The sequence below is a fragment of the Stylophora pistillata genome, chromosome 2 (genome assembly GCF_964205215.1).
Source record: "Stylophora pistillata chromosome 2, jaStyPist1.2, whole genome shotgun sequence".
Lineage (NCBI taxonomy): Eukaryota > Metazoa > Cnidaria > Anthozoa > Scleractinia > Pocilloporidae > Stylophora > Stylophora pistillata.
This window is the reverse complement of record NC_142520.1, coordinates 49,874,207-49,892,240: the sequence shown is the minus strand read 5'-3', so window position 1 is coordinate 49,892,240 and position 18,034 is coordinate 49,874,207. Positions and strand designations below refer to the sequence as shown.

Here is an 18,034-nt window from a genome sequence, read left to right as displayed (position 1 = left end):
GTAGCCTGTGTGTCTGTGTGTCTGTGTGTCTTTATTGTTCAAAAGATAAAATCACATATCTTATGTTACATCTAATACAGGAAGTACACTTTCACAAAGCTACATTATACTTAAAAACAATTCTATTAAAAAATGTATTCTTAAAACGGTTTGTGCGAATAGCGGGCATGACAGGGGATTTATTTCTCAAATTATACCTCGTGATCTTGGTCTCAGGGAAGTAGGCTCTAAGAGGATGGCTCAGGATAGTTGAAACCTTGCGACAAATTTTGTGATCTTGCGTTTTAAGTAAGTCACCTATCACTAATTTCTCAGATATGTATTTACGTTTAAAACAACGATCTAAAAACTGCTGGGCTATAGTTAGCTCTGACTCAGAGGCCCCATGCACAGATAGAGCATAAGTGATATTAGGTAGGACAATGGAATTAAATAAAACATCTACTTCTGCTTGGCTACATCCTTCCTTGCGGAGGCATCTGATAACGTATAACCCTTTATTAGCTTTACCTAACTTTTCTTTTAGGTGAGTACTGAATTTGCAGTTCGGCTGAAACGTGAGACCAAGAATGGTTATTGTACTAGTCTGAGGTATGCCAAAAATACTTTTGTAGGCCTCGGCAGTGTGACCTTTTTTATACATAATAAGCTCTTTACATTTAGTAGAATTTGAATTCATTCAAGCCATCTGGAATAAACTTGACTCAAGATTGAAACTATGTGAAAAAACCAGCTTCTTTTAAGAGAGCTTTGAAAAAGCATCTCCTGAATGATTTTTTTATTTAAATAACTATTCTATTAACAAACATATGAAATACATATATATGAACTGCGGTTATGAAACGTATATGTGCACGATCCTTCGCAGTAAAGCACTATTTAAGCAATAGTGAAAATCAGACCTGACAAAAATTCAGGCCTGTACGGGACTCGAACCACTGACCTCTGCGATACTAGTGCAGCGCTCTACCAATTGAGCTAACAAGCCAACTGGGAGCAGGCCATCAAATTAATTCGACATAAACCCGTAGATGATAAATCAAACAACAAACATATGAAATACATATATATGAACTGCGGTTATGAAACGTATATGTGCACGATCCTTCGCAGTAAAGCACTATTTAAGCAATAGTGAAAATCAGACCTGAAAAAAATTCAGGCCTGTACGGGACTCGAACCACTGACCTCTGCGATACTAGTGCAGCGCTCTGCCAATTGAGCTAACAAGCCAACTGGGAGTAGGCCACTCTTGATGCGCTATTCTATTCTTAAAGTTATAAGTAACTTATATTGTATTTAACGTGTTATTAGTTAGTTTTGTATGTATAGTATCAAGTATGTAAATCATATAATTGTTCACTAAAAAGTCCCAGATGGGGATATGTGTAGGTATGTATGTATGTATGTATGTATGTATGTATGTATGTATGTATGTATGTAATTTCGGGATCTATATGCTCCAGGGATTTTGAAAGTTTTCTTGAGCGCATCGAGAGTGGCCAAAACAACAAATGCTTAAGATTTCTAGCTATTGTTTTTCCTATTGCTTTTTTATATTATTATTATCATCGTTATTGGTGCACGATCCTTCGCAGTAAAGCACTATTTAAGCAATAGTGAAAATCAGACCTGAAAAAAATTCAGGCCTGTACGGGACTCGAACCACTGACCTCTGCGATACTAGTGCAGCGCTCTACCAATTGAGCTAACAAGCCAACTGGGAGCAGGCCACTCTCGATGCGCTATTCTATTCTTAAAGTTATAAGTAACTTATATTGTATTGAACGTGTTATTAGCTAGTTTTGTATGTATAGTATCAAGTATGTAAATTATGTAATTGTTCACTAAAAAGTCCCAGATGGGGATGTGTGTAGGTATGTATGTATGTATGTATGTATGTATGTATGTATGTAATTTCGGGATCTATATGCTCCAGGGATTTTGAAAGTTTTCTTGAGCGCATCGAGAGTGGCCAAAACAACAAATGCTTAAGATTTCTAGCTATTGTTTTTGCTATTGTTTTTTTTATGTTATTATTATCATCGTTATTGGTATAATTGTTACTGTTACTATTATTATTACAGGTATGCTCTGAAAAAGAAAAAAAAAACACTATTTAACAAATTTAAAGTGAACTTTACGTGAAACACTTCAACGGTCTGAAAAAAATATATTTTGTTTTACTCTTCGATTCCTCCCTTTCTTATCTTAACAGTTGCGCCACAATGGACCAAAGTACCAGATCTTTTTCTTTCCCGTTCGAGGAAGGCACCGTGGCAGAAATAACTTGTGAAGCCCTCAGTTAACCGTCGTCTGTCATCACATGGAAACGCATTCTCATGGCATTGCCAAGAGGTCGATATTCTATTCACAACGGCACTTTAAGAATCCGAGACTTCTCCTAGACAGATTCCGGGCTGTACGTTTGTACTGCTACGAACAAACCTGGATCCGTTTCAGCGACGATAGTGGCTCCGTTCGCCGATCGCATAGTATGTCGGGTAACAAAACTAAGCCCGGCGAGGGTAGCCAGCGGCCTGCAGGGACCAGGGAAGCTAACTGGTTTGTTTGTCGACTGCAGGCCGCTGGCTACCCTCACCGGGGTTAATTTTGTAACCCGGCATACTATGCGATCGGCGAACGGGGCTACGATCGTTTCAACGAGACTAATTCGAAATTAGAAAGCCTTTCGAACTGGAGATAAAAGCATTGCTAGTGAAAGATCTGTGGGAGGAATTGGGAATCGAGTGAATGGAAATGGAACTGCAACATCTCTGCTTCGGTTTTCTGGAGGAATCGAGACTAGTGGTTACCTTTTTGCTGAAATTATTCGCTTCGGGCGACGAACACTTCTAAAGTGGGTTTCCGGCCTTGTCTTTATCTTAGCAGTTGAACACCAAAATATCGCTAACTCGCCGAAAACGCTTCAAAATGGCCTGAGACGCTGGTAATCAACAAAGAAAACAACAAGGCAATAAGGTAAGTCCATTTTATTTCAAAACAAGACATTTTTTTCTCTCTTTTAAGGCGAACCGATAACATCCCCTACAAACCTTTATATTTATAAAACGTTGAGCAACACTGTAAGAGTCACGTCCGCTTTTCTAGTAGTAAGCTTGGGCTGCCTGTGGCCTTACGGGCTCGTCAAAATACCCGGGCACACCTCGTAAAAATAGTCTGCGATACTACACAGCAAAAGTCTAATCAGATACTACACAGCAAAAGTCTAATCATATATATATATATATATATATATATATATATATAATATATATAAAGTGTGACTTGATTTTCGTAGAACAGTGCTCAATACATAAAAGTAGAGCGAAGTATATATTGTGGGAGGAAAAAGACAAGTAAACTACAAGTTCATCCCTACAAGCCTGTTTCGTGGTCGCCCACTCATCAGGGGATTTAATGAGAATAAACTTTACCATTGCTTATATACAATATAATTTGCATGATCTAACTAGTCTAATTTATGCAGCGCGAAATTGACAGTTTAGTTGTTGCGTAGGAGGGCTTTGCTTCTGTGGCGGCATGAAGACACGAGTTCATTACGTTTGTTTAGTGTTGATAGTTCGGGCCGGCAGATGATTAGGAATTTTTCTTTGAGGCAGAGGTTACATCTTTTAGTTGAGCTGTTATACGGTGAGTGCGATGAGAGAATGCGCCAGGAAATAAAGTGATCGATGTTGTTGTCTTTGAGGGTCCAGATGTGCTTGCTGAGTTCGGTAGAGTTTCTGTGTTTAGCGTGGCGGAATGATGCGGTGTGGTTTCTGTATCTTGTTTTGAAGTCATTCTCTGTGAGTCCGATGTACGTTTCTGTGGTGTTGTTGTCTTTGCGTGTAATGGAGGCTTGGTAGATTACTGATGGTTGCAGGCAGTTTCCGTCGAGCGGGCATGTGTTCTTTTGTCGGCAGTTGCATGTCTTGTTGTTATCAATGGTAGTGGCGGTGGCGGTGGCGGCGGTGTCATCAGACTGTATAGATGCTGTTAGGATGCGTTTGTTATGGTTGTCGATTATCTGTTTCGTGTTGTTCATGCAGCTGTAACTGATTTTGATGGTGTTTCGGTTAAAGATTTTTCTGAGCTTGTGATCTTTGGGAAAGTGCTTGTCTACTAGGGCGAGGAATTTGTGTCTTATATGGACTAACATTAGACCACAAAAATAAGTGTACAAAACAGGAAATTCGAACTACGTCGAAGGACACCCATGATCATTCAATTTAAACACCAGAAAAGTTAACAATGCAATAAGGTTTACATTTCACTTGCTAGATTGATTCGTGCTGGTTCATTACTGCCCCTAATTCGTTTGCTTTATGAAGGGACGATCTCACTTCATGCAGTTTACTGAGAGAATGAAAATACAACCTTTTCTCAAGGCTACTAATTAACAACAACCTCGAAAACTGGCTATTTGAAAGAAGGGAAACTATAGAACTGACTGCCTCAAAGATGTTTTTAATTGCATCTATATATTTCTTGGAAAGAAAACCTTAATGCCAAAGAATCATCTTTAAAAATAATAAGCGGGAGTTGTTATTGATAACTGATCTATTCTGAGTAGCATGGACTATCAAGCTGTATAATAAATAATTTACATGCTAAAAGAACCAAATATCATTTAATAATAGCTCTTGCAAAAAATTTCCGATCTAGCCGATCAACCCACGCAGATCGTTGTTCTCCTGTAGGGCATGAAGCAATGCATGTTACTTCACGGTGAGAACAGCAATTATGCATCATGGTCTCGAACAGTTTGTAGAAAGTAGTCTTTTCCTTTGGTGTTTAACACTTTAAATGAGATTCATTGATTAAATGTTGTTACTTGAGAAGTTCACACATGCGCATTAAATGTTGTTACTTGAGAAGTTCACACATGCGCTTACATCATTGCAATACTTTTCGTGGTATGGGCCTCCGCTTGTAACCAATGAATAATTAATGTTAAATGAGTAGGCGTGGAGTTTCACTCTGCGGTGCATTAGGGACCTAAAACGTAGACACAATGGCGAAGCTGAGAAATAAAAATTGCAAAAAAAGGACACAGTTTTGTTGATAGAATTTTACTGGTGGCTCCATATGTTTACCTACTATTTGGGCAGTTTCTTTAAAAGCGGTCTGATGCTTTTCGGGTAAAAAATAACCGATTTCTTTCAAAAGTTGCCCATGAATCTGTCTTAGTCTAAAAAAAAATTGAAACCACCATGGGTTTTCCAAATATTGTAATATGTTTTTTCCCAAGCGAAAATCGCCTCAGCACTCAAAGGCTCGTTTTTGACAGCGCCTATCATCAAAAATGGCAGAAATTGAATTACTCGTCTTTCCACAAAACTCCTGTTTGAGGTATTATTTTTGTTTCGCATATTTAGATGGATCCTTTGTGAGAACAAGTCATATGAGTTTTTCTTTTTAACGGTTTCTTACATTGAAAACTATTTTTCCGTTTGACACCTGCTTTGCCTTTGCCGTCATGACCGTAAATATACAAGCTTTTATTCTCGGCATAGCGCGAAATTCTCATTTCTTCTTTCATGATGTTTTTATTCAGACTAGCTTAAGTGGGGTAGAATATTATAGAAATATAAAAATATGTTGTGGTTACGGTGAACTTCTAGTTCAGCCAGTCAACTTAATTTGCACATTTCGAAATTCCACCCAGCAATGAACAAAAAGTGACTCAGTTATTTTACGAAAATTTACGAAATTTACGTCTACAAGCCATATGGTTGACGTCTGAGTTGAGTACTTTAAAGCTTTTTCATGTTTAATGATGCCATAAAACAGCATTTAAGAGAGACAAATCCCCGCATCCTTCTAGAAAAATACCGCCGCCGAAAGCTGACTCTTCGCTCTAAGCGACCTCTTGTTTTGTTTATTACTCAGTAATAGGAAAGAAAAAAAGAAAAGAAATCACTAAAAAGGGAGGATAGATAAAAATTTTCATAATGATCCAAAATATATATATATATATATATATATAAACCCCTGAAGAGTGAAGCGATTCACGAAACAGGCTTGTCGGGAAATGTAGTTACGTCCTTTTTTCCCCTCATAATATATATATATATATATATATATATATATATATATATATATCTTATTAGACGTTATATTGTGTAGTATCGCTGAGGGGCGTGTTCTGAAAGGGGGCGCTAAATCGAATCATTACCCACGCCCAAAGGCTTATGGACTGACAATAGACCACGAAAATAAGTGGACAAGACAGGAAATTCAAACTGAGTCAAAGGAAACTCTTGCATTTTCAATACAGGAAAAGTAAACTCTGCAATCCATGTTTAAATTTCACCTGCTAAATTGATACCTGCTGGTCCATTACTGCCTCTTATCTGTTTATTTTATAAAGAGACATTCGCACTTCATGCAATTTACTGAAATAATAATAAAATATACAACTTTTCCTCGAGGCTACTAATTATAAGTCCCTGATCACCTTATTTCCTTATTTTCATTCCTTATTTTCCCTTCCAAATACCCATTACTACGTGAATCGTTAATCAATTAAAACTTCAGATGTAAACAAGAAAACGCACAAATGCTACGTCTATATATCATAACCTGCTAATAACTGGGCTTGTTTTTAATGTTTTAAGGAGAACACCTTTCCTTATTCCATCAATATCACTGTAAAGCGAGAAACATTTTAGAAAGTAACGATTGCATGTAATCGATTTTTCGTCAACAACATTTAGAAGAGGTTATTTGAAAGAAGAGAAAGTAGAGATTTGACTGCCTCACAGATGTTCTTAAGTGTATCTAAATCATGTTTCTTTGAAAAAACCAAAATGCCGAAGAATCATCTTTATAAATTCATAATGAACGTGGGTTTGTTATCGATAACTGATCTATCCTAAGCGAGTTACCACATAAGCGTAATGTGATTTTATCTTAAGGCCCGTCATAGTTAAGTATTTAGGTGTGCCGTTGCATGGGGCAAGCAGCGTTGTCAATCACAGAACTTAATTAAGCCAATTAGCATTAAATATTTACTGCTTTGCTTTGCAGAAACGAACAAGGGAAGTTATCTTCTAATGGTCGTTGAGTTAGGACCCACACCGCGATGTTCAGTCGTGCAACTAACTAAAACAGTCCGAGCACCAATAGTCTGTCAACATAAGAGATATTTCAGTCGTATGCCGTGATGTATTTTAAAAGGAAAAGCTCCATTTTTTCGCTGCTTCCGTTTAGTTTTGCGTCTGTGCTTTTAGTGGAATGGTTACTTGGCTGGGCTGTAGCAGGCAAAGGTGATTTAATTATCATTCTCTCCAAAGTTGTATCATAAACTCAATATTTTGCTGGTATAGCATTCAAACATTTCACGTAAAGTATATTAATTTTTTTTTCTTCTTTTCTTGGCTCTTTGTATCACCACGGGATTCTCTTTCAACTATTCCAGAATCGAATGCAGTGAAGATCATCTTCTTCTCGGAATAGGGGAAAAAATCCAGGCCTGTGTCTTGTTTGAAGCGTTCAAAATTATTACTAAGACACACATTAACTTTTTATCACAATATATGGGACTACCATACGATATGTTTTATCCCCTTATAGAAAGAGCAATTATAAAGAAAGTGTTTCACCGAATAATAGTAAAATAAAAGAGGAAAAAAGAAAAGGAAAAAAGAGGTGGAGGAGTATAAGGTGAAAATTTCAATTATTCATTCATCTGTTTCAAAAGTTGCATGTTCTTAAAGTTTTACAACTGTTTCGTCCTAACAAAGGGACAGAAGGTAGGAAGGAAATAAGCTTCTACTAAAAATAAAGTGAGGAGTATTTAAGAACACTTATAAAGTTAAGTTATTCACGACGATGAAATTGTTTCATTGTTTCATTCCTTTTGCTGAACTGTTGTCACTGACAAGTTCTCATCATGAAGATTCGAAACAATATCTTTTCTAAGTAGAAATTGCGAACACTAACTGGTTCATTTTCGAAAGCACGTCAGATTTTGGACGTTGTCAGTTTACAAGACAACAGAGAAACGCAAATTTTGGTGTAGTGAAATTAGTTTGTTTTTTTGAGATATAACTTATTTAATTTGAAATCTTGAAAAACTTTGGAAAAAAAATTTAAAAAAAATATATCTCTCTCACTAACTAATCAATAATAAAGTTGTCATTGAGAGTGGACTCCCTGTTTATTGCTGTCTGAACTGATAGACAACTTGCAGCCCGGGTATATTTACATTTACGACAGGTTGTCAGTTGATATGTGATCTGTTATGCCAAATATACAAAAAGCCCTTAGAATTAATGATTTTATCATATCATTTTACAGTCTGGCAAATTACTCACAGTTTGCTATAAAACTGCTTAATTCAAGAGCAAGGGAACTGATCAGATTTCGGCCACATGGGGATGATGGTAGCATACAACTTCAAATGGTCTTATAATTAAGACTTCCCAAAAATTCAAGGAGTTGTTTCCTAGTACTAGTGATAAGAGTTTTTCTAACACGTGTTTTAGAATTCTGATGATATATTGGGCATGAGTGGAAACTTGCAATAAATTTTTTCATTTCTTTTTTTCATTTCTGGAAACAAAAGTCGTTGATGTACTGGTTGAAGGTAAACCTCTTAGCCGAGGCACAGATGAAAAAATGGTTTATGCCAACTTTGAGCGTCACAAGTCTTTCTTCCTCAACATCACTACTATTGGTTTGGACCATGTTGTTGAAGGCAGCGAATGTGGATTTGCTTGTGTCAATATCCCTTCATGTTTCTCTTTTAACCTGGCTGCATTTTATGATATCAATGGCAAAATTCTGTGTGAATTGCTTCCATCGGATATCTACAACAACTCAGACAAGCTAATCCCCAGTCAGAGTCACCATCACTATAGTATCGCAGTAAGTTGCAAATGAAAACTGTTCACTCTATTTTTTTGAAAGGAAGAGGATATGAATTACACGCAGTTGAATGCGTATGGAGTGGGGTTGGTTGCAGAAATAAGGAGAGGGGTTATTTGAGCGAAAGACTAATTATGGATTTTGGGTATTAGCGGGGAAGGTCAACTAAAGGATACTGACTTTATTTGGAAAGATGGCTCATAATAAGATTTATTTTGACTGTCGAGCTTATGCCACATCACCCGCGTTTATTTCTCATTGCTATATGTTTTCTTTAGTCTCCATGTATCAGTTGGCCTTGTCAGAACCATGGGAAATGCGCTCCACAGTACGAGAAGAACAGTTACGTGTGTGTTTGCACGAGAGGATACACTGGGGAACATTGTGAAACAGGTAAGACACAATTAAGTTCACATTTACAAGACTGCTTCAAACTTAACTGATGGTATAATTCTCTTCCACAACAGGAGACTGCCCCAAATCTTAATTGTTTGCCGTTATCCTGCTGTTACCGTATATTTCCAAATTCTCCTGTTAATTTACCCAAAGGTTAATTTCATTTTTCCTTCAGATATTGACGAGTGCAGTTCTTCCACTCGGCCTTGTGAGGTTAATGCAGACTGCCATAACACTTACGGCTCCTACAGCTGTTCCTGTAAAAGTGGATTTATTGGGGATGGAAAAACATGTAAAGGTAAACCATATTTGATGTTTATCTGTTTGTCAAGCTCTAACTATTTCCTCTTTACAAGTTTTGTTTTATTTGATATTTAGGCTCTGCAACACCTGAAAACCAATGTCTGCTTCACTAACAGTGCTTTGTCAAGAGGCCAATATCATTTTCGCTTACGGAACCTGAACGTTGGGATGATAATATCCTCTAAGTTCAAAGACATTACAGGGGCGGATCCAGGGATTTTTGATTGGGGGGGGGGGGGGGGGTCCAAACTTTGGTTCAGAAAGGACTGTTGGACTCTTTTGAGGCAAATTACTTCTCCCCCACACCCCCTTCCTCCAGTCGCGGTTGCACGTTATAATTGCTTGGCCGCTTACCGTTGGATTCATTAGTAAAAGAATCAGCCAGTTAAAAAGTGATATACGATCCTGCGGATGTAAGAGTTTCAGTCTCAAAGTTGTAAGCGTCAGGTCTGATGGGGGGGTCCGCACCCCCCAGACCCTCCCCCTGGATCCGCCACTGCATTAGAAAATCCCTCATTACAAGTTCTCACCGCTGAGATGAGTTTGAATTCTATTTTTTTTCTTTTTTTTTTTCGCCTCTTGATGATTATGGTGTAAAAAAAATGTTGTTACTCAAACATCAATCCACAAGATTTATTAGAGTGATTCCATGTTAAATCAAAGCAACCATTTTTTCAACTTTCTGGCGATGGATATCAGACGATAAAACAGAAAAAGTGCCTCACACATTTTTGCTCTACGGCTTACGGTTAAAAATCTTGATCTATCTACGATTTATAATTAATACTTTCTCATTTTGGTCATCAGAAAACAATTTAACGGTTAATTTTCTACTGCTAACCCCAAGAAAAACAGAAGAAAGGCGAGATCATTGCACAATTCGTTACAAGCTATAGAAAGAACAAATAACTCTCCTTTCATAAAACTGTCCATACAATGTCACGAAAAACAGAAAAGATGAGAAATGTACTATCTTTGCAGGCTGGACTCTTATCGCTCGATTCTCAAACAGCGATGGCAAGAATTGGATGCGTGACGATGGTAACTGGTGGTATGACCAGAAAGCTGCTATTGGAGCGACAAAGAACCCTTCCGTGAACAACGATATGATCTCAACAGCCTTTTGGTCGGTCAGCGGGAAAGAAGTAAAGATCACGCGCAGTGACGACCCCAGTCACACTCCTCTGTTACAGACCACAGGTAACTGTTTGGGTGGACAAACATTTCGATCCAAAATCACAAGTTACGGCGACTTTAGGAATGGCGCAGTTTGGGCCAGTGATCAGTGTCTTGGAAACTGTACGGTTCAATATGGAGGACTGTACAACTCAACAGATGGGTTTCAACAGGCTAAGTGCAGTGGGCACATCCAAAGTGCAGACAAGATCGGCTTCTGGTGTGACTGGGATACTGGTGATGGATCAGTGATGATGATTGGGGGAGGAGGAAGTAGCTGTGCGCGAGCTGATCATGGAATTGGAATCACAGAAGCCAACAGAGCCTCTTTTGATGACAGCGGAAGCCCTGATACTGAATATGACTTTGGATTTGATGCTCTAAAAGGAAACACACCATCCCAGTCCTACTCTTTGAACTTATGGATCCGTTAAAAATAATCAGGTCTTCATTTCTCAAACTTAGTTTAGAAATGAAGAACTTTGTTGAGGATGACTTGTGATCCAAGTCAAATAAGAATTTTAAAATGATCAGTAATACTGAGCGCATCTTCCCCCTCTCGTAGCAACATAAAATGACTTGATATCCACCCCAGCTGCTACGCTAAGATCCTTAAACATTCTTAGATCCTCACTTGCAACAATTTAATTGCTATTAGAATTTCTATATGAAAACAACATCCAGCGTAATTGATTTAAGTCGGACTCACAACTCATCTCTTCAAGAAGATGTGAAGTACGTATTCATTGACGATTGTTAATAAATGGCATATAAATACAAATGTTATTTTGTAATATTTCTATTTATATGTTATAGTCTCGTACTAAGCTAAAATAACTTGATCTCATATATGATCCAAGCCCTACTGCTAGGATCTCGCCATTTTAAGATCTTCGCTGGCTACAAATAGCCACTAAAAGTATTCGAAAAAGTCACTTTTTAGGAGAATGAATCATATGAAATCTGACCCAGACTCATCTTTTCAAGGAGATGTGAAGTGTATAACAATGCTAACTTACACAATTCAGTCGATGAAGACGCAAGATTCAAGCCGTCTGTGATCATAATATAGCATGAGAGAATGTAAATATTTCTTCATTCAAATACGGTACAGCCACCCATTGTCACTACAGGAATCAAGCTTAGTTAATTTCAAAACAAGATCTCAAGAATTAAACTTAGTAAGTCGTTTCAACTGATCTGCTTGTTTCTTTTGTTTTGTTTTGTTTCTCAAGCGCGCAAATTTCGGTGAGGGGAGGTATACTTGAATTTTATCTTTGAAAATTTTTGTCCCATAGTAGAGGGGTTGTATACGTATATGGAAGGACTTGGTAAAACTCAATGGTCGACAAAATGCTTAACGCAAATCACGCCTTTCCAACCAAGAGGAAAATTCGTAGAGCGAGCATATGCCGTCGTGTTGTGATATTATGTAAAAATGATGGGCAGCCATTGAAAATAAAAACCAGTCGGAAGGAAACTATTATTACACATTATTAACCTGGCGAAGAGGATTAATTCAACTCAGCAAATACCGCTTTAGTTCCACGGTTTGATCCTATGACGATCAAAATTCTCTCGCTTACCAATGAAAAAAGTGATTCAAAAGCTTCAACATATTCTCCGACGCAGCTGTCTGCGAATAAAACAAACAACGCTCATTGTTTTTCCTTGCTGATCCCTTATCGCGGCATGTAATATTCAAGACGCCGTCTGCGCGTTATCCGATGAAAAAGCTGGTTAAAAAACGACCGCGGAATGTTGAACGAATATTTCCTTCCGTGGGAAAACACGGCTTAAATTTCGCCAAGAAAAAAATACAGGGAAGGCGAGACCATCACACGATTGGTTACAATCGAGGAAAACAATACATAACCATCCTTTAAGATAGGCCCATCTTGAAAGTCGTAAAATAAGATAAAGCTGCCCATGCATTGTCATTACAAACAGAAAAGATGATCAATGTTCTTTTATTGGTGTGGCTATACCCTGAGATGGGAATACTTTTCATCCAAAAAGCTTGAGAGTGCAAAGATTTAGAAATAGAAATCGCTTGAAGTAGAGAGATTAGAAAAATGGTTATCTCAGTATTAAAGGGGCTCTTAAAGAAGTTGTTAAATGAAGTAAGAAGAAAGTTCTTAGGTTTAAAAATTCTCGTAGAAGGCACGAAAAAGTGGCTTCAAAGTCTTGATACTCGAATTAAATGATACTATACTCCATTGAGATGGGTGAACTTAAAGGCTGTTGTTGTATTTATCCTACAGTCGCAACTCTTGTGGTGAAGTGGCTAAAATAATAAATAACAAGCAGCTACTGGATGGGAAATACTGGCTAAAAATTGGGGAAATGGAATTTTAGGTAAGCAATAAAAGTAAATAAAGTGGAAAGCATGGTTTGAATTTGCAACAGTATTGCAGGTGAAGGTTAAAATAACCAAGCCTTTAATCCAGCTTATGCTTAGCGATGCAAACATATTAAAATCTCTATTTTGTTTTTTGACTAGATTTACTGCCACATGGGAGACAACAACAAAGACTGGACACTTATCGCTCGATTCTCAAACAGCAATGGAAAGAGCCTTTTGATTGGTAAGCGGTAGAGAATTAAAGATCACGCGCAGTGACGCCCCCAGCCACACACCTCTGTTACAGACCACAGGTAATTGTTTGAATGGATAAACATTTCGATCTAAAATCACAAGTTATGGCGACTATAAAAATGGCATAGGTTGGGCCGTTGATCAGTGTCTTGGAAACTGTACGGTTCAATATGGAGGACAGTACAATTTAACAGACGGGTGTCAACAGGCTAATTGCAGAGGATCGGAGACATCCAAGGCGCCAAAAAGATCGGCTTCTGGTGTGACTGGAGTAAAGGCGATAAGTCTGTGATGATGATTGGTGGAGGAGGAGAGGAATTTGATCGTGCAGATCATGGGATTGGAATCACAGAAGCTAACCATGCCTCTTTTGATGACAAGGAATGCAGTGAAGAAGACTTTGGTTATGGTGTTGGTCGTGGTAATCACATTTCAACCGATCTATCACAGTCCTACTCGTTGAACCTATGGATCCGTTAAACATAATTAGAGTATTACTTTTCAAACTTAGTTTAGACCTGCAGAACTTTATAGAGGATGACGTTATTCAATTTATGTCACATTGTGATCCAAGTTAGATGAACATTTTAAAATGGTCAGTAAAAGCACATCGTTTTCCTCTTACAGCAAAGATAAAATAACTCGACCATCTCCCCAGCAACAATACTAAGATCCTTAAACACCTTTAGATTCTCACTGGCGACAAATTAATTGCCAGAAGGATTTTTCTGCGAAAATCAGATTCAATAGAATTAATTTAAGTCAGACTCACAACTCATCGATCTTTTAAGGAAATGTGAAGAGTTCATTGATGATTCTTTAGTAATATCAGATCTAAAATATGCAAGATGTGTGTATATTTTAACCGAATATCTCATCAGGAAATTTTTCTGAAGCTACGTCGAGCACTCTATACTTTATTATATTGGCATAAATAAATGAAATAAAACGATAAATAAATGGATAAATAAAAATCTTTGAAAAAAGGAAAAAGCCTGCGAGTCCTTGATGTATAGTATCTATTGAACAGTTTGAAAAAGTTATGTATAATCTAATTGATCATGCTTAAGTTTTCTACGAACGTGTCAAACGAGGTAATTCTTAGATTTCACCCACATGACCAATAGCTTAGCAACGGTTACTATCCGCCATCTTGGTGTCTCTCGAGCGTAAACAAACCGTATCTAACGAAGAGTTCATGTGAGAAAGAAGGGATGGTTTTATGCATTGTTTTTGGCTGTTCGAGCAAAAGTGGAAAGCATAAAGGCTAAGGATTGTTTCGTATAATAATTTGATAATTCTATTATTTCTATAGCGCAAAATTCATTAGATATATGATCTAATGCGCTGTACCTAAGATCATTACAAATCAAGGGGAAGAACAGGAGGAACTAGAAGTTGTTGTATGGTTCGAGGCTTGCGGCTGTTGTAGATCCTCGATTTTCTGGTCGAGCTTTTCTTTAAGCTTCTTAGCCGATGAGAAATCGATGTCTTTAGCCCTCGCATACGGCACTTCATTGACATATGTCGGCAAAATCCAGGAGCATTTTACCTGAGTGCAAGCGAGCTTGGGGTGTCACGAAAACTCACACCCCGAAAACTCAGATCTCAGACCTCAGACCCCGAAAACTCAGACCCCGAGAAAATCCAAGAGATGAACTTGACTCATGATCACTCCTGGTAATGCCGCGTGTATTTTGACCTTTTGGGTTTTGATCCAATTGAAGCAGCAAAAACAAGGCCGCAAGTTGCATGTTTCGTAAAATCGTCCGATCGTTGAGTATTAAAACATTTTAGAGTGACACATGACTTCATTTAGCTTAGATTTCCTCCTTTTTTCCCGTTAATTTTGAGCTTTTCATTCACAGTTAACTGGATCAAATGCACTCGCTCCAACACCAAAGTATTAAAATGTGGCGTGATAATTACCAGCCGAAAGGGACGTTTGTTTACTTTTTTGAACTTCGTCGCACAGATCCTTGTTGTCGTTCTGTTAAAATTCTCAAATATCTCGCGATAATAATGGATACAAACAGAGACCCTGCCCACCAGTCCCAAAACGAAGACAATTTTGCGACCCTTGGACTAGAGTTCTTAAATGAGGCGGAAAGAGAAAAACAACCGGAAAGAAGACTCGGCATCAGCGTCGTCACGATTCGCTTCACTGAAGAAGCACTCTTGATATTGTTGTCCGTCTTTCGCGTCGGATTTGTTGCATTATTCCACCGGTTATGTTATAAAACAATTGGTTCATGCTTTATGCTATGCACTTTCGAATTATGGAGCACTACGGAAGTTTGGAGAACACTTCGAGGGGTCAGAGTTTTCGGGGTCTGAGTTTTCGTGACACTCAGCGAGCTTGCCATGAATTCGAGTAGCTGCCTCTAACATGAAAAAAAAAACACTCGCGATATGTGAGCATGACTCAGCCAGTCCAGCTTTGCATCCCAACCAATGAGCTGACAAAATAGTCCCATCGTTTTCGGAAATGACCCAAATGTTCACAAAAGGATCATTAATATGCTGTGAATGCCAAACTCGTGCTCTCACGACATACTTGCCGGCGATTACTTTGCCTATAACTGAGGTTACAAATCCCAACACCATTTGATTAAATGCCTCCAGACTATTGAACGCCTTGAACTGCTTCTTGGTGTAGAAGCTGGTCTCAAGAACGAGGTAACTCAGCAAGTCCGACACTTCCCCAGGAAGCAAGCATTTTGGACTGAATTTCTCGGTTGGTATGCGTGCGGGGTCAACCCCGATGACCGAGATCTTTTGCAAAAATCTTTCCTTCCAACTCTCTAAGCTTTCGGCATACTCAGAGAGCAATGGGATACCTTAACATGAATGCCAGATACTTTTATCGCTCTTTTCTTTCTGGATATTCATGTAGTTGGCGAAATAATACGGCGATAAGAGAGAGGGCTTCACTATAGAAATCGACTAATTATTCATAAATTTGACACCCGAGGGACACCAACATGGCGGACACTAACTTCAGCAAAGCTTGTGACGTCACCTGAAACCCAAGAATAGGAAAATGGCGGCTATTTGAACCTCCATTGGTTCAGCACACCAGAAGGAGGCCTGGGACCAAATTCTAGACCACCAAAATGACAAGTTAAAAACAAGCGTCAGTCTCCGTTTGCAGTATCTTGCTTGATTCCGCTGACATTGTCGTGCATATCACGAAGTGGGGAGGAGGACCTCATAATGATAAGCTAATGGGGATGTTCCACAAGATGACGTCGCGTTTTCACTACTGGATTGAACAAATTTCGGCTGCATTTTCAATAGGGATTTGTGAATGGGATCACGTATTTCGGGATTTTAGGGGTAACAAAACTCTGATAATTAGACGCATATTTGCGTTCAGTCGGGCTTTTTGTTGAAAGAAACTTTTTTTTGCGCCTGCATTTGCTTAATCTAGATGGAGCGCGCGCAACAATAAAGATAAACAGCACACGCGTTAAACTTAACAATTAATATACTAAAATAAATACGCAGTGAAACAATCAAAGTATTAAGAACGTCGCACATGCGTACATCTTGACTGCGATTTGCGACCGAACGAAAATAAAAATGAAGACGAAATTTTAACTCGGGCGTTTCCTGTGGAAAGCCCGAGTAATTAGAGAGTCTCAATGGGGTTGACCGTCAACCGTGAAATTGCAAAAATACTAACCATCAGCCGTCAAAAACGCAATATCTTTACCGTCAACCGGCAAATAAGTGAGCCAACGTTAGCCGTCAAATGTCTCAGATATCCTTAATTAATTAAGAGCTAAACCATTGCCTTCATTGGGGTCAAGTTCTGTTGTTTAGTACAGGTAATCACATGATTTCGAGTGCAATTTGGAATAAATAAGCATGAGTAATTTTTTTCAAAGACTAACAAATTGTATGAGACTATAGGGCGAGTGCAATTTGTGGTCTTTGAAAAAAATCGCAAGTGCTTATTTATTCCAAATTGCACTCGAAATCATGTGATTATGTATTAATAATAGACATGAAATAAACAAAAAAATACGAGGTAGCTTCTCACAACTACGCAGAAGAAAAGCGCGCGCATCACATGCAAAAAGGATTTATTCAAACCCTGCAAGAGACATTGATGTTTACGTTAACCTTGACATTTATATTGACCAATCATTCTGACCAATCCGAAAACTTTGTTTCTTTCTTTACACTGAATTAACCCTCTTCTGCATTGAATTAACTCTCTTCTGCACTGAATTGACTGAAAACTGCATTCATCTCAACCAATCAGAACTGAGGAATTTTCTTATGTATATTATTATAAATAAAAGTTTTGATATATCACAAAAATGCAGTTATGCATTTTTATGATATTTGAAGTCCTTTAACTTCTAGTCGGGAGTAAACCTAGCTGGCGACAGAACTGACTTCCGGTGTGGAAACACATCCGGTTTCGTAGAACGGTTGTCATTTATTGATAAAAGGTTTTACAAACTAACAGTCCCCCACAAACGCTTAATTGTGAAAAATTACAGCCAAATTAGCGCGTTTTATAAATGACATTACAAATAATTAACCGTCACCGTCAAATGACCCAAAATTTAATCGTCAACCGTCAAAATAGCCTATTTTTAACTGTCAACCGTTAATGTTAATCCCACCCCCCTCCGTGGAGAACCCCTCTTTAGGTATGGAAGGATT

General features: G+C 38.2%; 1 protein-coding gene across 2 annotated transcripts; it reads left to right on the top strand.

The window, feature by feature from the left end:
• The first annotated feature begins 7,038 nt into the window (after positions 1-7,038).
• Positions 7,039-11,951, top strand: LOC148740097 (uncharacterized). Of its 2 annotated transcripts, none has more exons than XM_088748142.1 (5): positions 7,039-7,274; positions 8,597-8,877; positions 9,156-9,270; positions 9,449-9,571; positions 10,558-11,951. In XM_088748142.1, exons 1-5 carry the CDS (start codon positions 7,172-7,174, stop codon positions 11,184-11,186), a joined length of 1,251 nt encoding a protein of 416 aa, XP_088604268.1. In that variant the 5' UTR covers positions 7,039-7,171; the 3' UTR covers positions 11,187-11,951. The 2 variants fall into 2 exon arrangements, with proteins under 2 accessions (XP_088604268.1, XP_088604267.1); XM_088748141.1 differs by having other exon boundaries at positions 8,576-8,877.
• Positions 11,952-18,034: the final 6,083 nt, after the last annotated feature.